General features: G+C 39.4%; 2 protein-coding genes across 3 annotated transcripts; both read left to right on the top strand.

Moving 5' to 3' along the window:
• Positions 1-315: 315 nt before the first annotated feature.
• msmo1 (methylsterol monooxygenase 1) lies at positions 316-5,562 on the top strand. The gene is made up of 6 exons (XM_020704079.2): positions 316-404; positions 980-1,261; positions 1,351-1,499; positions 2,062-2,188; positions 2,310-2,464; positions 4,855-5,562. The coding sequence occupies exons 2-6, from the start codon at positions 1,007-1,009 to the stop codon at positions 5,042-5,044; spliced, it is 876 nt and encodes a 291-aa protein (XP_020559738.1). The 5' UTR covers positions 316-404; positions 980-1,006; the 3' UTR covers positions 5,045-5,562.
• A 2,895-nt stretch (positions 5,563-8,457) lies between these two features.
• Positions 8,458-22,633, top strand: cpe (carboxypeptidase E). Of its 2 annotated transcripts, XM_011476912.3 has the most exons (10): positions 8,458-8,860; positions 15,403-15,599; positions 15,696-15,863; positions 15,986-16,103; positions 16,447-16,629; positions 19,178-19,317; positions 20,064-20,163; positions 20,420-20,538; positions 21,534-21,648; positions 21,801-22,633. In XM_011476912.3, exons 1-9 carry the CDS (start codon positions 8,626-8,628, stop codon positions 21,630-21,632), a joined length of 1,359 nt encoding a protein of 452 aa, XP_011475214.2. In that variant the 5' UTR covers positions 8,458-8,625; the 3' UTR covers positions 21,633-21,648; positions 21,801-22,633. The 2 variants fall into 2 exon arrangements, with proteins under 2 accessions (XP_011475214.2, XP_011475207.2); XM_011476905.3 differs by having other exon boundaries at positions 21,534-22,633.
• The last annotated feature ends 288 nt before the right edge of the window (positions 22,634-22,921 follow it).

The following is a 22,921-nucleotide window of genomic DNA, read 5'->3' on the forward strand; positions in this document are numbered from 1 at the left end:
CATTTTACACGACTTTTATTTTATTTAAAAACGAACCAAGCAACTCAAAGCACGCAGTAAAACCTATTTTTGACTTCAAGACACGTTGAAATAAAAATGAAGGAGAGGTATCCAGATCCTCCTCAAGCCTATGGCCGAAGGTTCCGCTCTGACACCCCACCACCCCATCTCCTCCTTCCTGCAGCCTGCCACAGTTAGGAAAACAATCCGGCCTTCTGATTGGCTGTCACCGCGAAGGCCTCCAGTCTCACTATCATCACTCCATACCGACGACCAATCAGCGACGCCGATCTGCAGTACGACATCCCCCTTCTCCCATATCGACCAATAGGCTTCGCCATATTACTGTACTTCACACGGAACGTCGGCCTCGCGCTCAGGTAGACGGGACGTACTGCGGAAAGGTGAGAGTTTTGTTGTTGTTGGCTAAAGGACATGAACTCGACTTGACTTTGTGGTACCAGGTTGTTTTTTCTTTTAGATATTCGGTTGTACAAACTGTGGATAAAGATCAAATAAATGCACTTTAGTACAATATTTTGACGCTGTCTGTCGAGAGAAAAGGGAGAGTCAGCTAGCCCAGTGTGAAAGTCTGCCTGGCTGCACAGTCCAACAACTTCGTTTTTTTAAATACATTGTATTGTCATAAAGGTCGGCACGTGTGTTTGTTTGATAATATATATAGTTTTAATAAATATGAATTGTAGTTGAACTTGCAGTTCATTTTGGTGTATTTTAAATTCAGTAATGAAGAATACAAATATTATCCGCTGTGTGTTATTACTAGTAATATCCTAAGCAAGTTTTTCATACCATATTGGGTTCAAAAGGTTAAACGAAGATATCCTATTTTGTAAGTAATAAAATGGTTGTGTTTTAGTCACATTTCCAAGAATAGTGTCTTTGTTACAAGGAGGTAAAGAAACTCTATTCTAATGAATCTTTTCTAATAAGACCTTCTTTTATTTTGATGTTTCAGAGCTACAGTCACCTTGCCTCCTCCATCATGGCGATGAACGACTCCGCTAACATTCTGAGCTCAGCCTATCTGGCTGTGGAGTATGTCGATGCTGTCCTGCCAGAAAACCCCTTCCAGCCTCCCCTGAAACACGCCTGGAACTACATGCTGGACAACTACACCAAGTTCCAGATCGCTACCTGGGGATCACTTATAGTCCATGAGTTAGTCTACTTCGTTTTATGTTTGCCTGGCTTTTTATTCCAGTTCGTTCCCTTTATGCAAAAATACAAGATCCAACAGGTTTGTGTCTTATTTATCTTACGAGATGATATTTTAGATTTGTGGGTCTTAGTCTGATCGTTTATGTGTGTGTGTGTTTTCTCCTGCAGGACAAACCAGAGACTATGGAGAAGCAGTGGAGATGCTTCAAAATGCTTCTTTTTAACCATTTTTGTATCCAGTTTCCTTTGATCTGTGGAACATATTACTTCACTGAATTCTTCAGCATTCCTTATGATTGGGACTCGATGCCACGCTGGTCAGTGAAAGAATCAAAATACTTTTTTAGTAACGTTCTTCAAAAACTTACAAAAAAAAAAATAATTAGGAGAGTAGGCACTGTGGCTTTAAAGTAAATAATAAGGGTTTTAACCCAGGTCATTACCTGGAATCTAATGTTGAACATTGTTTAGCTACTCTTTCATGAACCAAACTTGTAAACTTCTTGCTGTATTGAGTGACCAACTTCAAGAGTTTTTGCAGTTTATGCAATGATAATGATACTCAAGAAAGCATTTTTTTATCTGTTAGATACGGTAGCCCTGGAGTGCTGAATTTCAGACGTCATCCTCATCATCCTATCAGCGATATCACATTCCAGTTTCTAAATGTGTTTCAGTTGTGTTTTGTTGTGTGTAATTTTGCTTTGATTTCTAAAATATAAAGTTTTTATATTTTTATTTGTTTTGCTTATTTAATTGTTTTACATTGAGTGATTTGTTGGTGTGATTTGCACTTCAGGGCCACCGTAGTTCCAATATCCTAATCTCTTGGCTTTGATCTCATCCTTTTATTATCTAACGATGAGTTTGGTTTTCCAGGCCGTACCTTTTAGCCCAGTGTTTTGGCTGTGCTGTTGTCGAGGACACTTGGCATTATTTCCTCCATCGCCTGCTGCATCACAGACGGATCTACAAATACATCCACAAAGTTCACCATGAATTCACTGTGAGTAGGCACTCAGTTTGTTCAATGTTTGAACAGAGAACTCTCAGGCTTGATTATTTACTCAATAGTTGACTATTAAACACGATAAAGTCCCTATGTCTGACATGCCGGTGTCTGTTAGTCTCCATTTGGTATGCAAGCGGAATACGCACACCCTGCTGAGACGATTATCCTGGGTGCTGGTTTCTTCATTGGCATCATGATCTTCTGTAACCACGTGTTCCTGCTGTGGGCTTGGGTCACATTCCGCCTGCTGGAGACCATTGATGTGCACAGGTGAGACAGGACAACAGCTGTGATGTGGAGGTGCTTACACAGATTGGAAGAGAAACTTGTTTTCTGAATAATTCAGATTTCTCGGGTCAACAAAGCAAATCTGTTAGTAGGCGGGCCGGCCAGTCATGTGACAGTCACCACAGGTGATAATGGACCTGTCATTAATGAGATTGACACCAGAGGGCGACAGGGAACACTAGAAATGTTAGTACATTATTGAAAGAGACAAATAATAGATGTCTATTTGTGTTTAAATTACATGACAATATAATTTTGGTTGCTTTATCCCTTAAACATGTACTATTATTGATACAAATAATCACTCCTTACAAGAAATGATTAAAGCATTTTCTTATAAACAAAAATACAAATAGAGAATACTTCAATGGCGTTTCATGGCTGTCATAAAGTGAAAGGGCCTAAAGACAACTGAGCGTTTGTATTCAGGAACCGACTGAGTGAACCTCACAACCGCTCAGGCGCAATTCTACCCGAGCGACCCCGCAATTTACAACTGCAGTCCTTCAATCCTAACTGAGCGGGGATCCCGCACGGTCAGTTCCACTTTGCGCCCTCACCTGGATTTGCGCTCAGTGTTAAGAGGGCGTTTTTGTAACTTGGGGGGCGGTATTCAGGGGTGTGTGTTTGTCACTTGGGGGCAGGAACCTTTCTGGTTGATCTAATTGGCCGAAATTTATATGTCAGGTCCGGCGAAGCAGCGGGGCGGGACTTTCATTTTTTAGAGCAGGGGGGGTTAACAGGTGGCTCTTGAGCTGCATGCGGCTCCCTGCCTTTTATCATATTTTCTATATACTGTACTTTCACAACCATAAGGTGAAAGTCTTACATTTTCTTCAAAATGTACGGAGCAGCCCTAATGTGTTGTTGTGTGACTTCGGTAAAGAAGATCTTGGAGAGAACAGCATGAGAACTGTATGGAGAGAGGCGAGGACGTGAAAGGAGACCCCCCCGTAGTACAATGGTACAGATATGAGCATAATGCAGAACAAAATCGTTTTGGAAACCCTGGAAATGCAAAGAAGCACGATTTTGAAGCACAGTTTAAACTGCAAGCGATCAGCTACGCGGAGGAACACGGGAATAGAGCAGCTGCAGTTCGGTTAAATAAGATCTTCACAGATTCGGACTTCTGGCCTCAATAACTCTTCTGATAAACGTTCAAATGTGACAGCAAGTCACAGGGCCGGACGAGTTACGCCACACTTTTGGACTGTAGAACTGAAGCTGGGGCTGACGTGTCTGCCTGCACTGTTCGTTGGAGCCGCACAGCAACGAGACGGACTCTGACGATGACGAAAGCGAAGCTGGAATGTTTGATAGAAATTAAGCTCAGCTGTTCATTTCAGATGCAGAAGATGAGGACTTTGATGGATTTTGTGATTGATGACTGAAAAAATAAATCACAACCAACTCAGTTTTGGCAGGTCAGTGCTTAGTGTGGCACTGGCCTGTGGCTCACCGCTCAGTTAGGGTTGCAGGCCTGCAGTTGTAATATGCGGGGTCGCTCAGGTAGAATTGCGCCTGCGCGGTTGTAAGGTTCCTCACTCAGTTCCTGAATACGCCCACTCAGTTGTCTTTACGCCTTTTCACTTTATGGCAGCCATGAAACGCCATATTATTCCTCTGAAGAATGAAAAAAAAATTGAAGGATGACCATAATACAATAAAAACATTCCCTCAAACTTGCCATTTGGTGGCACTTCAACTCACAATTGGAAAAGTACAATTTGAAAGAGGTTTTTACAACATAAATACTGAAGCTTTAGTCATATTTTTGTATTTATTTACTCTAATTAACACAAGACCAGAACCCTGCAGCACCAAAAGATGCACAGGACAACTTAACAAAAAAAAACACCATCCAACGATTTTTTTCTGTGTGAAAGAATATCCTAAAAGTATGTTTAGACTGACCTTGCAAACATTCACATTCAGCTGCGATATCATGCAGGCATTTGCAATTCAAAGCAGTCTAAAAAAACTGTAACATTAACCTCAGTACAGCTATACTGTTATCCAAGTCGCAATGTGAGGCCGCAGTTGTAGTTCCCGGCTCCACAACTGCATCCTCTGTGGAATAGCACATCTGTGCGTCATCACGTTAGAACTCAGTTGTCCTTAGGACATCTTTTCTAGAAGTATCAATGATTGTCAGTTTTTACCATTTACAGGACTTATTGAAAGTGTTTGTTTTTAAAAAATTTTTGTTTTGGTAGCGTCACCTTAATAGTTCTATAACATTACCACTCAATGGAGAACACCTCTTTGATTCCCAAAACAATTGATGCTTTTCTTCGATTAGAATAATTACAAAATCTTTAATGTTAATTATTCCCTTTTTTGTGACTTTTTGTCATCTCTACCCTCAGTGGCTACGACATTCCCCTGAACCCGCTTCACTTGATCCCATTCTACGCTGGCGCCCGTTTCCATGACTTCCACCACATGAACTTCGTCGGGAACTACGCCTCCACCTTCACCTGGTGGGATAAGCTGTTGAACACCGACAGCCAGTACAACAAGCACATGCAGAAGCAAGGAGACAAGAAGGAGCAGTAAACAAGGCGAACCTCCTCCTATATTCACTCTGTGGGAGGCAGAAGGACACAAACCCAACTTGATGTGCACAGAAACAACAAAGATGCACAAAAACTGATCGAGTGGTGTGTTTGGTTCTGAATCAGACTAGAGGTTCACATCAACCATTTGTGCCTGAATGGAAAAAGATGGTGACTAAATAAAAAAGATTAACTTCCTGATGTTTTTTTTTTTTTTGGCTTGTCACCAAATGAAAAAAAGTTGATCACATGACTGTTGTGAAATGCTCCTGTTTACCTCTGAATGTTTCAGCACTTTAGCACTTCTCCTTAAGTTGACGGTAACAAAAATGTTGTAACTTCCTGCAGTTTATTATCAGTGTAGTCAGAACTTTCTGAACTAAATGCAGCTTTTCAAAGAATGCAACTTGAGTCACAGTGGGATGGAAGGGGAATTGGTTTGTATAGCTCTCCCAAAATGTTCGTCTATTTTTTTATTGCTATAAAATCACAAAATGCTTTTTAAATTTGAACAAAAAAGACTGTTTTTGTTGTTTTTCCTTTTCTGTGTTTGCAACATTAAAATAAATAAATATAAAATATAATCAGCTGTTATATTTGGTCGAGTTTGGCCCAACAGCATCTCGACCCGTTGATGTTATGAAAAATGTCCACACCTACAGAACATGACTGCCGGTACAAACAGTGTTGTAGGATAATATTTCAGGTGGAGTGGTGATGTACTTCAGCTGTCTGGGTGTACAGTGAGAGCTGTATCCGCTGCTGCACTGAGGTCACACCCCTGCAGCTTCACCAGATGTGTCAAGTTAGCCGCCAACAGACAGGAAGTGGCAAAAGTTCTGATGAAGGTTGCTGTAGATGCCAGCCATTTCAACAGTTAAACAAATACATTTTAACAATTCAAAGTGCCACTGCAATCATCTTTTGATCTATTGTAGAAGCTTTCCCAGTGTTTTTTTTTCCTTTCTAACTTATCCAACAGCTGAGCAAGCAGATCAGAGCTGAGTGCCTCTTGTGTTGGACAGATTTTACTGTTATGATTGGGATTTATGGATCTTCAGACAAACAGAATGTATATTTGTATAAACCCCTTTTGTGTTTGAGGGTAAGATTGATTGATAATAATTATGTTTATATGCATTCTTTGTTGGACTGGACAGAAGAAAAGATAGTGACGATGAGAGAGTGGGATGCTAGAGATGGAGGATAAGGGCAGGACGCCAAGCACACCACACCCCGGAGGTAGGGGTATGCAGCATAGCAAACGTGGTCGATCCAGGCATCCAAGAACCCCACCATCAGACAAAGACCCGGGAGCCATTACAAGCATGCACAGAGCCGGAGCCCCTGCCAGGGCATGGACCCACCCCAAGGCGCTCCAGGCCCATACCCAATGTCCTGACCACATTAGACCTACGCTGGTGCCCAGATAAAAGGCATGCCACCGCCTGGGAGCCCTGAGCCCCCCCCCCCACCTCCCCCCCACCTCCAGAGGTAGGCCAATGACCAGCCCACACTGCACAGCCAAGCAACCTGTCTGCCAGCCCCACCGAGGACAAACTGGGGGGAGCGGAAGAAACTGACCGCCCGATTGGAAAGGCGGACACTGGCGACCAGCAGAGGCCCCAGACAGGGCCAGGGAACAGTGAGCCTGAGGACTTGGGGTGCCCTGGTGTGCCCAGGAAGGGGCACCGGCTCCACTCAGCTCAGATGTTGTGGACTCCTCACTGCGTGGAAAAGAGCTGCAAGGTCAAGGGCGCAGGAACCCCCGGGATGGCACCAATGCCCTGGTAGCAGCTGCTGGCCCGCCCCACCCAGTCTGGGGGCCGTGAAACAGATAACAAAGTGACTGTCTCCCTCTCACTGTGTGTGTCACAGTGGTCTTTTAATTATGAATATGCTGTTTAGGCCTGCACAATAAATCGCTAATTTAACGTTATCGCGATATCAAGATGTGCAACGTCTATAGCAAAAGACGGTGAAAGTTACCTTAAATGTGCTAAAACAATCTTATGGGTGCTTGAAGTAATTAACTAATCAAATAAATCCAAATGAATCCATTTATGCATTTGACCAATCAGATGGACCCCTTCAAGTTGTTGACCAATTGAATGGAACCCTTCTAAATTAGATGCTCGCCTTCAATGTAGACACCTAAACTGTTTAAACAATTAAACTGTTTCAGTGAAAAAGAAATTATGCTTATGGTTGTTTTGCTATTGATTAAGGTGTCGCAAGTTATATTGTTATCGCAATATTGATCATTATTATGGCAAATCGCGAGATTTCCTCATTTTGTTATATTGGAGCTATCCAGGCATAGAGTTTTGAGCCGGCTGATGTTGATGCCGGCTCAGACGAGGAAAATGAAGACGCATATAAACCTGTAGTATTCCTTCATGCCATAAAATGAGTTATTAAATTACTACGTTAGTGCTTTACATATCATTACTCAGAATAAAATTTTTACTTTTTCCAGGTTTTAATTTGCAATGTTCTTCCGGTGGGGATGGCATCTGTATGGGGACATCTCACCTCTTCTCAACATCTTCTATAATAAATGATGACTCAAGTTCAGTTATTTACATATTTACCACCTGATAATACTCAATATATAAGATTCTACACAGACTAAGGCTGTAAATCTGTAAATGTGGTGTGCCTCACATGCAAAAATAGTGTAAACCATCCTTTGTTTACTCATTTGCTTAAAAATTCTAACAGTTAATGTCAGTGTTGATCCCAATGGAACCTCAAATTCATCTTATTTGCAACAGGTTTTAGTTTTGTGCCTCAACATTATGATCTTTACATGGTCAAGATGAAATATTGAACTGTCATCTGCCTTGCCTTACAGATTTTGTAACTACAGAATTTGCCAACTAAGCTTCAGATTTAAATTGAATCAGTCACTGGAGCTGAAAGTAATAATTAAAACGCAATAACATTTTTCATGAACATGACAACAAATTATAAGATTAGAGTAATCATAACCATACAGCTCCCTGACAGAGCTTAAAATTTTTTTTTCCTCACTGAATTTTTATCTTTTGAATGTTTTATGGTTTTATTGTATTTGATTTTTATTGTTGAATATTACATGTTTTTTGCATTTTTAATTAAGAGATTGTATTACTTTAATGTTTTAACTGTTTTATGATTTTTATTGTTTTTCGGGAATAGTGTTATTATGAACGCAATCAGCAAGTCGGTTTTGAGTTTATATTCTATTCTTTTCTATTTGTGGGAATGTCTTTAATAAAATGTAATATATATGCACATCTTTATGTGAGTTTGACAATGTTTTTAATCATGCATAAAAATAGCTTTTTATGTAAATGCAAATTTTCATTGCTGGGGAAAAAAGGCTCTTATTTTATTTAAGCTGTGCCCGGAAGTGTGAATGTGCCTGGCTTGACGCAGGATCGGACTGCGCTCAGGTACACCGTCGCATCACACTCACAGAGAGAGGGAGGCAGAGGAACGATATTTATAGCCTAGAGCGAGGCTGGAGAACAGACAGAGCCAAAGCTTGGGAAGCAGCATCGACCAGAGAGGCGCACAAACGAGGGCGAACCAAACATGAAAGCCTTCCTTTTATTATTTGGAGCTGCGGTGGTTGCGCTGACACGCGCAGCCGCTTCCGACGGGGAGATCTCCTTCGAGTACCATCGCTATGACGAGCTGCGGAAAGCGCTGGTGTCGGTGTGGTTGCAGTGTCCGACCGTCACCCGCATCTACACCACTGGAGAGAGCTTTGAGGGCCGCGAGCTGCTGGTGCTGGAGATGACCGACAACCCCGGAACGCACGAGCCTGGTCAGTTTACGCATCAAGTCTACTCTATAGCACAGTGGATGTACACCTCATCCCATATCCTAGGCATTTTTTAAAACCCTTTTTTTGTGTCAGAGTGGTAAGAATCCAACATCCCTCCGTTTTTATCACACAAAAACCCATCAGGTAGAAACTCCTGATGCGTAATTTTTATTAATTTGAGCTTATTGATAAACTGATATTAGAAGATGGGTGCAGGTGTGAGTTAAACGAGGGGGCTGCAGGGCCTCCCGCATGACTTCCTAAAATTCTCGATGATAGATTGTGGTATCATCAGCAACGCCAGGCCGCCATTTTGCTGCCTGATAAGAATCTGCTCAGTCGTGATCCCGAGGAAACCCCTTAAGGTGTTGGATCAGGTCTCAGCTGCCTTTCAGAAGAGACGCTGCATCCAAAAACATGAAAGGCTTAGACCTCTAAAAATGGGGTTTAACACTCTGGAGTCTATACAATATTCAATCACTATGCGTTTAGAAAACAGAATAAAAATCTACCAATCTCACTTGAATTTTGGATTTCTATGGCTCCAAAAACACACATTACAGATAGAGCGTTTTTTTCAGATATGCTGCCTTTTCCTGTTCCTTAACCCTTGTGCTATCCTAGGCACTTTAACATTGGGAGTTGGGTCATCTAGACCCCACAAGACAGTGGGCTGAACCTTTTTTCTTCAATGATTTGTGATCTTACCTTTATCCACCTTTGTCATGGTGGGGAGAACACGTCAATGTAAGGGTGGGGTCATAGGATAGCACAAGGGTTAAACCTGTGCAGTGAGGAAGATTCTATTTCACTTTTATAAAATCTGCCAAAAGAGCACAGACTGCTGCAGCAGAAGTGTCAAATCATATTTTACAATGGGTTTATATCCAAATAAGCAAAAATCATTTGTTTGCACTGTTCATAAGGATCTCATATTAAACTGAAATGCAGCTGATGTATTTCACTTGGCTTGTTTGTGTTTGTCATCTTTTTGGAATGACTCTTATGTCTGATTACTAAAAAAAAAGAACCTACGAATGTATCTTTTGTCATATGTTCCACTTTTTTGCTGTTTTATTTTTGATTTCATTGGCAGGTTTCATTTTTTTGTTTTTTTTTTACATTTTCCAAAGGTGTGCCACGCCTGATGCTCTCTCAATTCAAGAAACATGGAGAAACTCTAAAAACATATTTAGTTCCTGCAAATGAATACGAATCCAACACTAATAGAGAAATCATTTTTTTGCTATTTGCTATCTATTAAGCCATGTATTTTATATATTTTTGGATTACATAAAATGTAATCCAAAAATATAACATTTCTTTGTATTAGACCAAAAAAAAACAAAAAAAAAAAACAAATTCTGAATGATTGTAAAACATACTGCACATTTGCTCAAAGGTGTGTTTTCCTTATGTGGTTTCATTGGTGTGTCGCAGGCTTGGTACAATTTAGCTCACGTGGTCCCAGAGTTTAATGAGCGTACATGTTAAATAGGCCTGTAATAGTCTTGTGGGCGTGCACAGGCATGAGTCACAGTAACAATGTGGAGCCTGATGTGGAGCACTTATTACTACCAGATGAGTTTACAAACTGCTGCTCTAAAGCTGTGCCTCCCCTCTCTGACCTTAAATCTCAGTTTAGCAAAACAACCTAGCTGAGAGTGCTAGAAAAGAGATGAAAAAACCCTGCATGGATGGACAGAGTGAAGACAGGCTATGTGGAATAAACGTGGCTGTTTTTAGGTGCTCTCCATATTTGTCTGACTCTGCAATGTGTGTAGTCGAAGGTGGAGCTGAAATAGCGGTTGCCAGGGCAACAGATCGGCTTAGTGCATTGAGCTGACTGGAGGCTCGCGGTTGGTTGGCTGGCTCAGGAAGACGATGGACCTGAGCAGATGCATCTCTCAGTAAACAACCATCTGTCATACGCTGCAGCAGCACGGGAGCTGCCTGCAGAGATGAACAATGGTGACTCATTAGTATTTAGTGGAAAATACGAGTGGGAAATAACTGTTGTAATAGACTCATTAAAGTTCTTAATTTAAAAGGCTCATTTGACAGTTTTTGGAAAAAGTAAAAAAACTCCAACAGACCCTTGACAACCTACTAATGCAAATATGAATCAAAGCACTTTGGCTCCAAAATTACCTTCATTTAGCATCTACATTAAAGCAAAAACACAAAAGATTTCATAATAGTGTTTTGGCAAAAAAAAAAGTTCATTTTTAAAGATCCACTTCAATGAAAATGGTATTCTTTTTGTTTTTAATAAACATGTTTTTGTGGCATTTCTCTGATGATGGAGGACAAGTACAGTGTATAAAGAAAATTTAAAGCTTAAAATTGCGTTTCTGGGCATTTCTTTATTCAAATCGCTGTGAATCCTGATACGTCGAAAAAATGCCATTTGAAAAAGCCTGTAGATGCTACACAGGTGCCAAAGCCTCTGGGCTGCAAGCTCCCAGTTCCACTCTATTCTGATACTTCCACGTGCAGACAAATAGATCCATGTACATCTTTGTTTTCCTCATCCAAGATGGTATTCAATTCAATTCAGTTTTATTCATATAGCCCAATGTTACAACCCAGTTGTCTCAACAGGGTACACTAGTTGTACAAAACATAAAATCAGTAATATCTGGCTAAAAACTGTACGGCTGAATAACTCTGATATTTCTCGCCATTTTTGTTGCACGGGTAATGTTATCTTGGGATTATGAGGAGCTTTAAACTAGAAGGCAAGAGTGTAAATAAAGGGATGATGGGAAACAGCATAATCATTATTTTTACAATAGATCAAAAGATGATTGGAGTGAGACTTTAATGCAAGGATTCATTGTTTTATTTTAAAAATTCCAACTTTTGATAATTCAAATGACCAAATATTTAAATGTTTTGGAATAGAAATTTGAAAAAGGAATGAGTATTTAATAAAACTGAATTTAAAAAAACGAACTTTTAATACTAAATTGAATCAAATTAGAAATTTAACAGTGTTGGCCACCATCATTCTAAGAAACTGATTTAAAAGCTACAAAGAACTACGTGAGTTTATTCATTAAAGTGACTCACTTTAAGACTATTTACTTCACTTTTCATTTATTTTTTGCCTTTGTCAAACTGCACCAGAAAAATACTTTACTGACGTCTTTCTCCAAACCAAGTCTCTAGAGCATGTGTGGTGGTACATAACACTTACACACTCAGCCACGTTCTCTCCATAAAGAGATTATTTTGGTGACTGCTGCAGTCAGACGGCCTAAAACAAACAGATCACCATGGCTGTTCCACGGATTACTCCCAGCAGGACACACTTCCTCATGCAGTTCCTGGAAATGTTACATTTGCATCACCTGTTCAAAGCGATGTAAAGTACTAGTTCAAAGTAGAAACCTAAACTTGTATCCATAAAGGTGTATTCACTCCAAATTGTGATGCTGTTTTTAAAAATGGTCAGGCTCAACATGAAAGGAAATTTCAGCTGGGGTTAATTTATAGGAAGCATTATTAAAAATAGTACATTTGATGGTAGTGATTATGTCTTTTAGTGTGTTAGCCCACCCTTGTGCCAGATGTTTTTCTCATAGGAAGGAGGCGTTTATTTCTCGTGTCTGGCTGGGATCTGAACTCAAATTGGGGGCCTCTCTGAAAAGAACAAGGGCTAAATTCTTCTGAATTGTATTTGCAACCTTTTTTTTAACATGAGGAGAAACTCTATCTCCTAATGGTTTTGGCTGTGTCTGTAGGTGATGAAAAATTAATGCTCACATTGCTCCTTCCAATCTCATAAAAGTCCCATCTTTTCGGACTGAAGAAACAACAATAATCCTCTGTGAAGAGCAGAGGAAATTAGCCAAACACATGGATGAAACCACCATGTCGGATGACGTCTTCTGTTCTGGATTTAAAGTAGCTTTCAAATGGAACGAGTTCTTTATTAGAGGGACTTGCAGAGGAGGAGGGCAGAGTTTTAACCCATAAAACTTGGTGTATTTTTGGAAGTTTTTCCCTCCGAGGACGCAGAGCCTCTTCCTGTTGAGATGTAGGGGGAGCTGATGAAAAAGAGAGACAGAAAACAACAGAGGGATGATTGAGAAAACAGTAAATGTTGCATGAAATGAGGGAGAAGAAAGAAGAGTGGAGCACATTGACAAACCAGGGATAAGGTTAAGAATCAGAACAGGAAGGAAGATAAAAAAGCACAGTCTGGAGGTCATCTATTATAGATCAGATGAAGCCCATCCACCTTTCACCCCTCTTCCTTTGGCCTCCTTTGACTACCTCTACTTTTTGGTATTTTGATTAACATTTAAAATGATAAATTATTGTTTTGTTTAAAAATTTCCTACAGCTACACCAACTACAGCTGATGTCCAATCAGTCTGAAGACGTTGATCTTAAAGCTTTTTCCTTTAAACTCCAATCAGAACTTTCTATATTTTGAATTCCTTTTGGATCTCAGTGGCAACAAGCAGCACAACTCCAGGGCACTTTTTTCCCCCAAAGTCATAGACAAGTGTCGGCTCGGGACTGTAGTAGAAACTACAAACTGAATTGATTATTGATTTAAAAGTAAAAGTTATTATCTTCACGTTATCCCACACATGTCCAATCTTAGGAGCAGAAAATACTTAGTTATTGTGCAGCTTCTTTAAAGAAAGTCCCATTGTTTGTTTTTGGGGGAAAAGACAGGTCACAAAGGGATGCAATTGTTAGAAATAGAAATCCCATTTTACAAATCTACAGATGAGACGAGTTAGAACATTTTGAGGAATCTCAGCTCACAGAGATTTTTTGAATCCTGGACAGCTTTTTTAAAGACCCATTCCAATGACATTTGTGTATTTTGTGTTTTTAACATGTTTTAGTGGCGTTTTTCTTATGAGGGAGGACATATAGAAAGAAAATTGAGCTTCAAATTCCATTTCTGAGTATTTCTTTCTTCACATCGTTGTGAATCAGGATGAAAAAATGCCGTTGGAAAAAGATTGTATTTGTGATGTACAAGCTACAGTTAGTGGGCAGCAAGCTCACCGTTCCACTCCATTCTGATGTATCCACTTGTAGACGACTAGATCCATGCACGTCTTGATTTTCCTCGACTGAGCTAAATGGAGCGTAAAGTGCTCCATCTGATTGGTCAAATGCATAAAGGGATTTATTCAGTTCATTAAATATTTCAAGTTGCCATAAGTTTGTTTTAGCATATTTACGGTTTACCATTTATAGCGATTTTCGCTGACTTTTGCGATATGGATATTGCAGAGCTTGAAATCGTTATAAAGATAAATTTGCAATTAATTGTGCTGGCCTAGTGTAACATAACGTTCAGTTTTAAACTGAGAATTGTGGCATCCCTATTGTAAATGAGTGATGGATCTGTGACTATAAAGCGCTTTGGGCTTTGAGGAAAGAAGAAAGGCACTATTACCATCTAGCTCTGGTCGTGGCACATATGTCTGTAATATGAGATGTCATGGCTAACAGAGTGCTTGTGCCCTTTGGTGATGGTGTGTTTACTCAATCTTCTAGTTAATTTGTCTCCCCAAGCACCTGCTCCTGTCAGGGTTTCCACGACAACTGAAATTACTCAGAGGCGCAACTTTATCCTTGATGCTGCTGCCGGTCACCAAACAAATCACTATCGATGAACTGTCATAAAACGCAGAGGTTTCTGTCAGCTGACGGATGAGTTTTGTCAGCAGCAGATAAGTTGTCGTCACCTCTGCTGCTCTCCTGAAGCATTTCAGATGTTTTATTTTTACAAATTTAATCATAGAACTCTTTTTAAGCATTCAAAAAATTGCCAATACAGAATGCATCATTGAAGTCTGCACCTTTTTTTAAAAGAATAAGTATTTTAAAAAATGCATCTTGACAGAAAAAGTTAAGTGTGGTCTTGAAATCATTAGGCAGACTTCAGCATTTAAGAGTAGCCTGACTGCCAGATGTGCACTGGGTTATGTGTGTGTAGCCTGTTAGTAACGAATGAAGTCACTGGCTTTGCTGCAGAAGTACATCAAACACTGTGAGAGAAAAAATAAAAACACAAAAATACAGGAATGGGTAGCAAATCTTGAACGATCACCCACATCTTGAAGAGATTGGTTTAATGTACTGTTTGTGGTCAAGAAAAAAAAAGAACATGGAAATATCTCAATCTGGGCACAGGTAAAGGTTTTAAGCAAAACCAGATCACTCAAACCTTTTAGCGCACGCACTGTGAAAAAAACTCTCCAAAAAGTTATTTTTGTCATTGTGGAAAAAGAAATTCTTTGTTGTCACAGAAAACCGGAGAGCTATTAATCTTCAGGTAACAGATAATCAAAAGGATGTCTGGACTCTAACTCATGCTTTGTCATTTTTGACATTTAATGACAAAAAAAAGTCATTTTTTTTGAGGCAAGAATGTGAATTTACTTCCCCGTCTTGGGCTTGTGTGTTTGTTTGTTTGTTTTTTTTCATTTTTTTTTCCGTACTAAAGCAAATACCCTTAAAAAACAAAACTACAAATACCAACGCCTGCTGTTTTCCTGCAGGTGAGCCGGAGTTTAAGTACATTGCCAACATGCACGGCAATGAGGCAGTGGGGAGAGAGCTGCTCATCTACCTGGCCCAGTATCTCTGCAACCAGTATCAACAAGGCAACGAGACCATCATCGACCTCATCCACAACACCCGCATCCACCTGATGCCCTCCATGAACCCTGATGGCTTTGAGAAGGCGGCGTCACAGGTAATCAGTGGGTTTGTGACTGCCTCTGCTATCTGCGCTCAGGAACGGCGGGCGGCCTGTGTCCTGTAACTTTTGGCTTTCCGTTCTGCTGCTCAGCCTGGAGAGATCAAGGACTGGTTTGTGGGGCGCAGTAATGCGCAGGGGATCGACCTGAACAGGAACTTCCCTGACCTGGACCGCATCGTCTACATCAACGAGCGAGAGGGCGGAGCCAACCACCACCTGCTACAGAACATGAAAAAGGCCGTGGATGAAAACCCAAAGGTGCACCAACACACTGAGACTAAATGATACGGCTGATTTCATTGTCTTTACACCTAAATAAAAATAAAAAATGATTGTATATCATATATTGTACGGTAATCATAAAAATGTTTCTTCTTCAGCTGGCTCCAGAGACCAAGGCAGTAATCCACTGGATCATGGACATCCCCTTTGTCCTCTCTGCAAACCTGCATGGAGGAGATGTTGTAGCCAACTATCCATATGATGAAACCAGAACTGGTACGCACTCAGACCAACGCATATCAAACACAGTCTGTTTCTTGTTTAAAATAGTAATTTCTATATAAACAGCTGTTTCCCTATCTGTTTAAATATGTAAACAACTTTGAAGGATGTTTGTTTCGTTTTGTGGATACAAATGATTTTTTTCCCACCAGTTTGGATTTAATTTGAACCACATGCAAATTGTTTTGCTCTGAAAAGCCTTCCCAGTGTTATTAGTAAGCAAACTGCATGCATCAACAAGGTGCAATGCTAATGTGCTCCAGCTGTAGCGGCTTTGATTTTGCTTATTGTCTAACGATTTTTTGCATTCGTTTGTTCTCTTTCCTCCTCCCTGAAGGATCCACCCACGAGTACAGTGCTAGTCCAGATGATGTGACCTTCAAGTCTCTGGCTAAAGCATATTCCATGTACAACCCTGTCATGTCTGACCCTCAGCGGCCCCCCTGCCGGAAGAATGACGACGACTCCAGCTTCAAGGATGGCATCACTAATGGCGGAGCGTGGTACAGTGTGCCTGGAGGTGATAAAAACACTTCATCCTCTTCATCGGAGGGATACATATATATATATATATACAGTGGTGGACAAAATTGTTGGTACCCCTAAGTTAAAGAAAGAAAGTCCACAATGCTCACTGAAAGGACTTGAAACGTTCAAAAGTAACAATATACTAAAATTTATTGAAAATTAAATAATCAAAATCAGCCATTACTGTTGAGTTGTTAATTAACAGAATTATTTAAAATAAAAAAAATATTGAAATAGGGCTGGACAAAAATGATGGTACCTCCATAAAAGACTGAGAACTAATTGCCCAGGGGGTCATGATGAACTCAGGTATGTCCTTTAATTGACATCATAGCTGTTTTCAAACCCATAATCAGTCAGTCTGCATATTTAAAGGGAGACAAATAGTCACGTTGCTGTTTGGTGAAAAGGTGTGTACCACACTGAACATGGACAACAGAAAGCCAAGGAGAGAATTGTCCCAGGACGTTAGAAACAAATTTATAGAACCACCCTAAAGGTAAAGGCTATAAAACCATCTCTAAGCAGCTTGAAGTTCCTGTGACGACAGTGGCACATATTATTCAGAAGTTTAAGACCCACGGGACAGTAGCCAACCTTCCTGGACGTGGCCGGAAGAGGAAAATTGATGACAAATTGAGGAGACGGATAGTTGGAACTGTATCCAAAGAGCCCAGAACAACCTCCAAAGACATTAAAGGTGAACTCCTATCAAGGTACATCAGTGTCAGATCCCACCACTCGTCGTTGTTTGAGCCAGAGTGGACTTCATGGGAGACGGCCAAGGAGGACACCACTGTAGAAAGGTAATCATAAAAAAGCCAGACTGGAATTTGCAAAAATGCATTCTGGGAAAATGTCCTTTGGACAGATGAGACAAAACTGGAGCTTTTTGGTAAGGCACATCAGCTCTATGTTGGTAGACTCAAAAATGAAGCATACAACAAAAAGAACACTGTCCCTACTGTGAAACATGGAGGAGGCTCAGTTCTGTTTTGGGGCTGCTTTGCTGCATCTGGCACAGGGTGTCTTGAAGTTGTGCAAGGTCAAATGAAATCTCAAGATTATCAAGGCATTCTGGATAGAAATGTGCAGCCTAGTGTCAAAAAGCTTGGTCTCAGTCTCAGGTCATGGGTCTTCCAACAGGACAAGGATCCAAAACACACAGCCATAAACCCCCAAGAATGGCTAAGAGAAAAGTGTTGGACTATTCTGAAGTGGCCTTCAATGAGCCCAGATCTGAATCCTATTGAACATCTGTGGAAGGAGCTGAAACATGCCATTTGGAGAAGACACCCGTCAAACCTGAGACAACTGGAGCAGTTTTCTCATGAGGAGTGGGCCAAAATACCTGTGGACAGGTGCAGAAGCCTCATTGACAAATACAGAAACCGTTTAATTGCAGTGATTGCCTCAAGAGGTTGTGCAACAAAATATTAAGTTATGGGTACCATCATTTTTGTCCAGCCCTATTTCATTAGTTTTTATTTTTTAAATATTTCTGTTAATCACCAACTCAAAAGTAATGGCTTACTTTTATTGTTTAATTTTCAATAAATTTTAATTTATTGTTACTTTTGAACGTTTCAAGTCATTTCAGTGAGCATTGTGGACTTTCTTTCTTTAACTGAGGGGTACCAACAATTTTGTCCACCACTGTATATACACAGCAGGTTTCAGTGTTCAAAATGTTTACTTTAAATTTTAATTTGTCAAAAAATAAAACCCCTCGTCAGTTTTTCACTTCTGCACTCTAAACAATTTAAATAAGAAAATGTTACAACAATAGTGTGCATCTTTTTTGTTAAAACTTTTTAAAGGGAGGAGGATGACAAATTTCAAATTCAATATTTAGGCCTTTTACTGTAAAACTGGCGAACCCAGTTGTATTTTTAGTCAGCTTAAGTGATTTCAAAGTACTTCATTTAAGTTTTAAAATACTGTTTCAACTTCAGTAGCTTCCTCATCTTGTAAGTGTGCGGCCAAAATGGCAAGTTCTTGTTTTCTTCAGATTAAAAGCACGTAGAGATGACCTACGTCGGCACAGCGGGCATGTTCAAAACTACAGCGGAAAAAGGAAAAAAATCCCTCACTGAGATAATAAAACCAGTGACAAATAATCACATTTTTTTCCATTTTGGCATTTTAGATTCATTTTTAAACTCAAAGTAAAAAGTGAATGGAAGAAATAAGTGTTAATTCACTAAATGAGAAGGCTGTTCAGTGACATTTGAAGGCTCTTAAGATTCTCGTAAGGAGCAAAGTTTCGATTAACTCTATTATATATTTGGTATTATGAGACATTAGCTTGTATTTCTCCATCTTAAATATGTCTACATATATGGTTGATTAGCTCAGGACAGAAACTAATGTAGTAAAATCCATTAAAATTAGGGGGCTTTTTGAAAACAGCAAATTGCATGTTTAGATTTTTTTTCAGTGACCTTTTGCTCTAAAATCAAAAGGGTTGTTCCTGCAAATCTTTTATTAAGGCTTTCTGCTGTCTCTTTCATTGCCCCCCCACCCCACCCCACCCCCAGGTATGCAAGACTTCAATTACCTCAGCAGCAACTGCTTTGAGATCACTCTGGAGCTCAGCTGCGACAAGTTCCCCAGTGAAGACACGCTGAAGACCTACTGGGAGCAGAACCGCAACTCCCTCGTCAACTACATCGAGCAGGTCAGCAGAGATCTGGAAGTTTAAACAGCTCCTGTGTTTTTTGTGCAAAGCGAAAAACCTCTGGAGGTTATGCTGATGGTGGAAATGAAAATGACAATTGAGGGAAAAGCCTCCATGTGTCAAAGACAGTGTGTGTGTAACACTGAATTATCTTTATTTTTCTATAACTTGTACAGTATTTACCTTGAGTTAAGCGGCTACATGATATCTAATACTAATTGAGAGGTATACAAGTAAGATATCCTTAATTTTTAAGCAAAAATAAATGTTCTGCTGCTAGATTATGAAGCCTTATCTGTATTTTACAGTTGTTACTGGGTTTTCATGATTTCCCATTTCAACATTTAACCACAGACAGAATGAAAAACAGTAGGTCAGTGTATCACTGGCAAAACACTAGATCAGCTTGAATTCTTTTTATATTTTGATCCAACAAATAATGATTCAAATTTAAAATTTGCATTTAAAACCAATTTTGTTTGGGTATGGTAAAAACTTTACATAACTAGTGATATAAGTAAACAAGAGTAACTTTGCTTGATAAAATCTATTGAAAGGTGTTGGTTGAGAAAAATACTGAAGAAAATTGATAAATAGTTTATTTAGTCAGTACTTTTAATAAATGCAGCATCTTTTAATCCATCTTTTAATATCACAATTCTGTAACCCAAATTATATCACACATCATTTTCTACCCCAAGTGTTACAGTAATTCTACTTGTGTGTGTGTCTGTTTGTGTGTCCAGGTTCACCGTGGCGTGAAGGGCTTTGTCCGTGATCTGCAGGGAAACCCCATTTCCAATGCCACCATCTCTGTGGAGGGCATAGACCATGACATCACCTCAGGTATTTCCATTCAGAAGAGAATTCCCATAACCCTGACACCACTGCAAACTCCACAATGGTGTCTGCTTTTCCTGTAAAATAATTAACGTTTCAGTGGCTCCCTCTTGTGGACACAGCTGATACTACATTCTCTCAGTCGAGTTCCTTTGCACAATACAGTAAATTCTAAGTATTATTGTACATGAAACCCAAGCAATGATCAACTCCTTGTATGTCTTTTTCCAAAGTTGAGCAGCATGTAATGTTTATATTGCAGCCAAAGATGGAGACTACTGGCGCATTTTGGCTCCAGGAAACTACAAAGTAGCAGCCACTGCACCAGGATACCTGACTGTCATCAAGAAGGTGGCTGTCCCCTACAGCCCTGCAGCTCGGGTAAGACACACACAGACAACAGATCTAACTAACAGTAACTTAAACCGTCCAACATGAGAACAGATATGATCTATGTGCAATTTATGCATAAAACTTTAAAACACAGAAGGATGAACAAATGTATGAATCCTAGTAATTGCATGCATAACCAAAAGTTAACATTTCCTACATTTTATGTAAGAAACAAATATTTGAATGCACCACAGGTTATAAAAAAAAGAAAATTTTCTGAAGTACAGACAGTACATTTCTGAATGTACTGCTTTTGCTCTCATGAATAGTTAAAAATAGAAGAAGTAGAAGATCTTAGATGGTTTTGGAGACCTCTCCATTTTTGTGAGCAGTCACTTTGAGTTTGGGTCCCAGATGGTATACAATCAACTCTCTGTTCCATATATTTCACATATTTGGGGAATGTTGTGAACCTTTTGGAATTATTCAGCAGTGTACGAGGAAGCTGTGACTTGGTGCCACAGAGATGCAATTATTTGTAAATCATAATTTCTCATAAAAACACTTGATATAGAAAGACATTTTTTCTGCAGATATTTATGCAACCTAAATAAAGAATTAAAAAATATTTGTAAGGAGTTAAACAGGAATGGAAATAATTATTTTATTAATCCCTCGACGTCTGAATTAATTTCTAGCTGTGAAGAAAAAGAAAATCACCTGTGTTTGTGCTTTGAAGTAAGGACATTTTTGAGCTTAAGTGGTTCAATGCAGAATGGCATCAACAGGAGTCAAAGCGTTCATATTAAATTCAAATCTCTAAAGTTTCTCAATCAGATATTAGATCAAAGCAGCATCAAATAGTTTTAAGAAGTGTGCACACAGTTCTTACATATGTTCATGAAGTCGTATAGTTGCATTTTACATTTCCATGAGAAACTCTGTATTTTTTTTATTGCATTTAAAATAACCAGTTTTGTTTGCCATATCAATCTTTCCCAATCTTCTGCTTTCATTTGTGTTCTTTCCATGTGCACCTACAGGTAGACTTCGAGCTGGAGTCATTGATGGAGAGGAAGGAGGAGGAGCGGGAGGAGCTGATGGACTGGTGGAAGATGATGTCAGAGACACTAAACTTCTAGAGCGTCTGTCTCAACGGTCCGACCATTCGCACATCGATGTAGAAAACCCATTCTGTGTGCCCGTCCACTCTAAAGAGGATATATATATATATATACAAAATATCATCTCTTTCCAGTTGTTTTTCGATCACACCTTTGATTATCTTCTTTGCCTCACAACTCCTGTAGATGGTCTGAATGTTCTGCACGCAGTGAAAGACAAGCAAGAGGCGAGCGGGTGGCGGTGTGGCTGCTGTTGACTTCCGTGGCATTGTGTTCTTTTGTTGTACACGTGATTGGTAACCATGGCACCTATCTATATAACCGGTGAATGATGGCGTAATTAGAGAAGCTGTTTACATGGCTCTGTTTATGAGAAACCATGATTTTATTTCTTCCTGTTTTAAATGTCTCTGTTTTTCCGGTCTTTAGTACACACACACACAGAAAGTTACTGCACACAAAACGTCTCTCCTCCTATCATCTTTAATCACAGTGTGTGAAAATTTTATGTTACTGTACTGTAATATAATTTAAAAAAAAAGCAACAACACTATAGTTCTGATATAATCAGGGACATTAGAAACACTGTAATATAACTGTACACATTATATTGTATGCAGTCCATAAAGGCCGGCTCATTTCCCTCATCTGTTAGTGATGTTGAGATTTTTTTAAACAGCAGCACAGCTTTGAGTTTAGCACAAGAATGAATATAATATTTAATGTATTTATGACTTAGGTACAGCAAGAAATATATCGCTAATTTGGTTCCCTTAACGCAAATAGAAACGTCTTGTCAGACTGACCTCTGTTAGTTCACTGCACATGCATGTAAGGAAGTGTCAGAGAAATTGCTTTTTAGAGATGAATTATTGTAAAACTCTATTCTTAACCTAAAAAAAATGCTGTGGATGCAGTTTAACAAAACTGGACCTCCAGAAATGAATGTACAGAGAAAGAAACTTTTTAAGTGTCATGAATGGCCTGATCAATAAAATTCCCCCCTTTATGTTGTCAAACTGGTATCAGTGCCTTTCTTTTAAGTTGAACCATTTCTATATTTATTATTGTATGCTACCATTTAAACTCTCCATTGAATTAACACACGTGTGTTGTTCATAGTGATTTTTTAAAATGGTTTTTCCTTAAACTATCTGTCTTCTAAACTGTTCAAAATATGTTATAAAATCTTACAAGACTGAAATTCACTGATAAAATAAAGCATTATATTGATAAAGAAACATTTTTTCTCAGTTTCAACATTTTTAGAAATGTTTAACATTGACCACTAGGTGGCAGAAAAACAC

The sequence above is a fragment of the Oryzias latipes genome, chromosome 1 (assembly GCF_002234675.1).
Source record: "Oryzias latipes chromosome 1, ASM223467v1".
In the NCBI taxonomy this organism is placed as follows: domain Eukaryota; kingdom Metazoa; phylum Chordata; class Actinopteri; order Beloniformes; family Adrianichthyidae; genus Oryzias; species Oryzias latipes.

What these genes read in the sequence shown, in the direction of transcription:
- msmo1 (XM_020704079.2), top strand. Translation starts at nt 1,007, where the DNA reads ATGGCGATGAACGACTCCGCTAACATTCTGAGCTCAGCCTATCTGGCT. An exon ending in AAAAATACAAGATCCAACAG is followed by an intron (nt 1,262 to 1,350) that starts GTTTGTGTCTTA and finishes TTTCTCCTGCAG; the next exon opens with GACAAACCAGAGACTATGGA. An exon ending in TGGGACTCGATGCCACGCTG is followed by an intron (nt 1,500 to 2,061) that starts GTCAGTGAAAGA and finishes TTGGTTTTCCAG; the next exon opens with GCCGTACCTTTTAGCCCAGT.
- cpe (XM_011476905.3), top strand. Translation starts at nt 8,626, where the DNA reads ATGAAAGCCTTCCTTTTATTATTTGGAGCTGCGGTGGTTGCGCTGACA. An exon ending in CCGTGGATGAAAACCCAAAG is followed by an intron (nt 15,864 to 15,985) that starts GTGCACCAACAC and finishes TTTCTTCTTCAG; the next exon opens with CTGGCTCCAGAGACCAAGGC. An exon ending in CCTACAGCCCTGCAGCTCGG is followed by an intron (nt 20,539 to 21,533) that starts GTAAGACACACA and finishes GTGCACCTACAG; the next exon opens with GTAGACTTCGAGCTGGAGTC.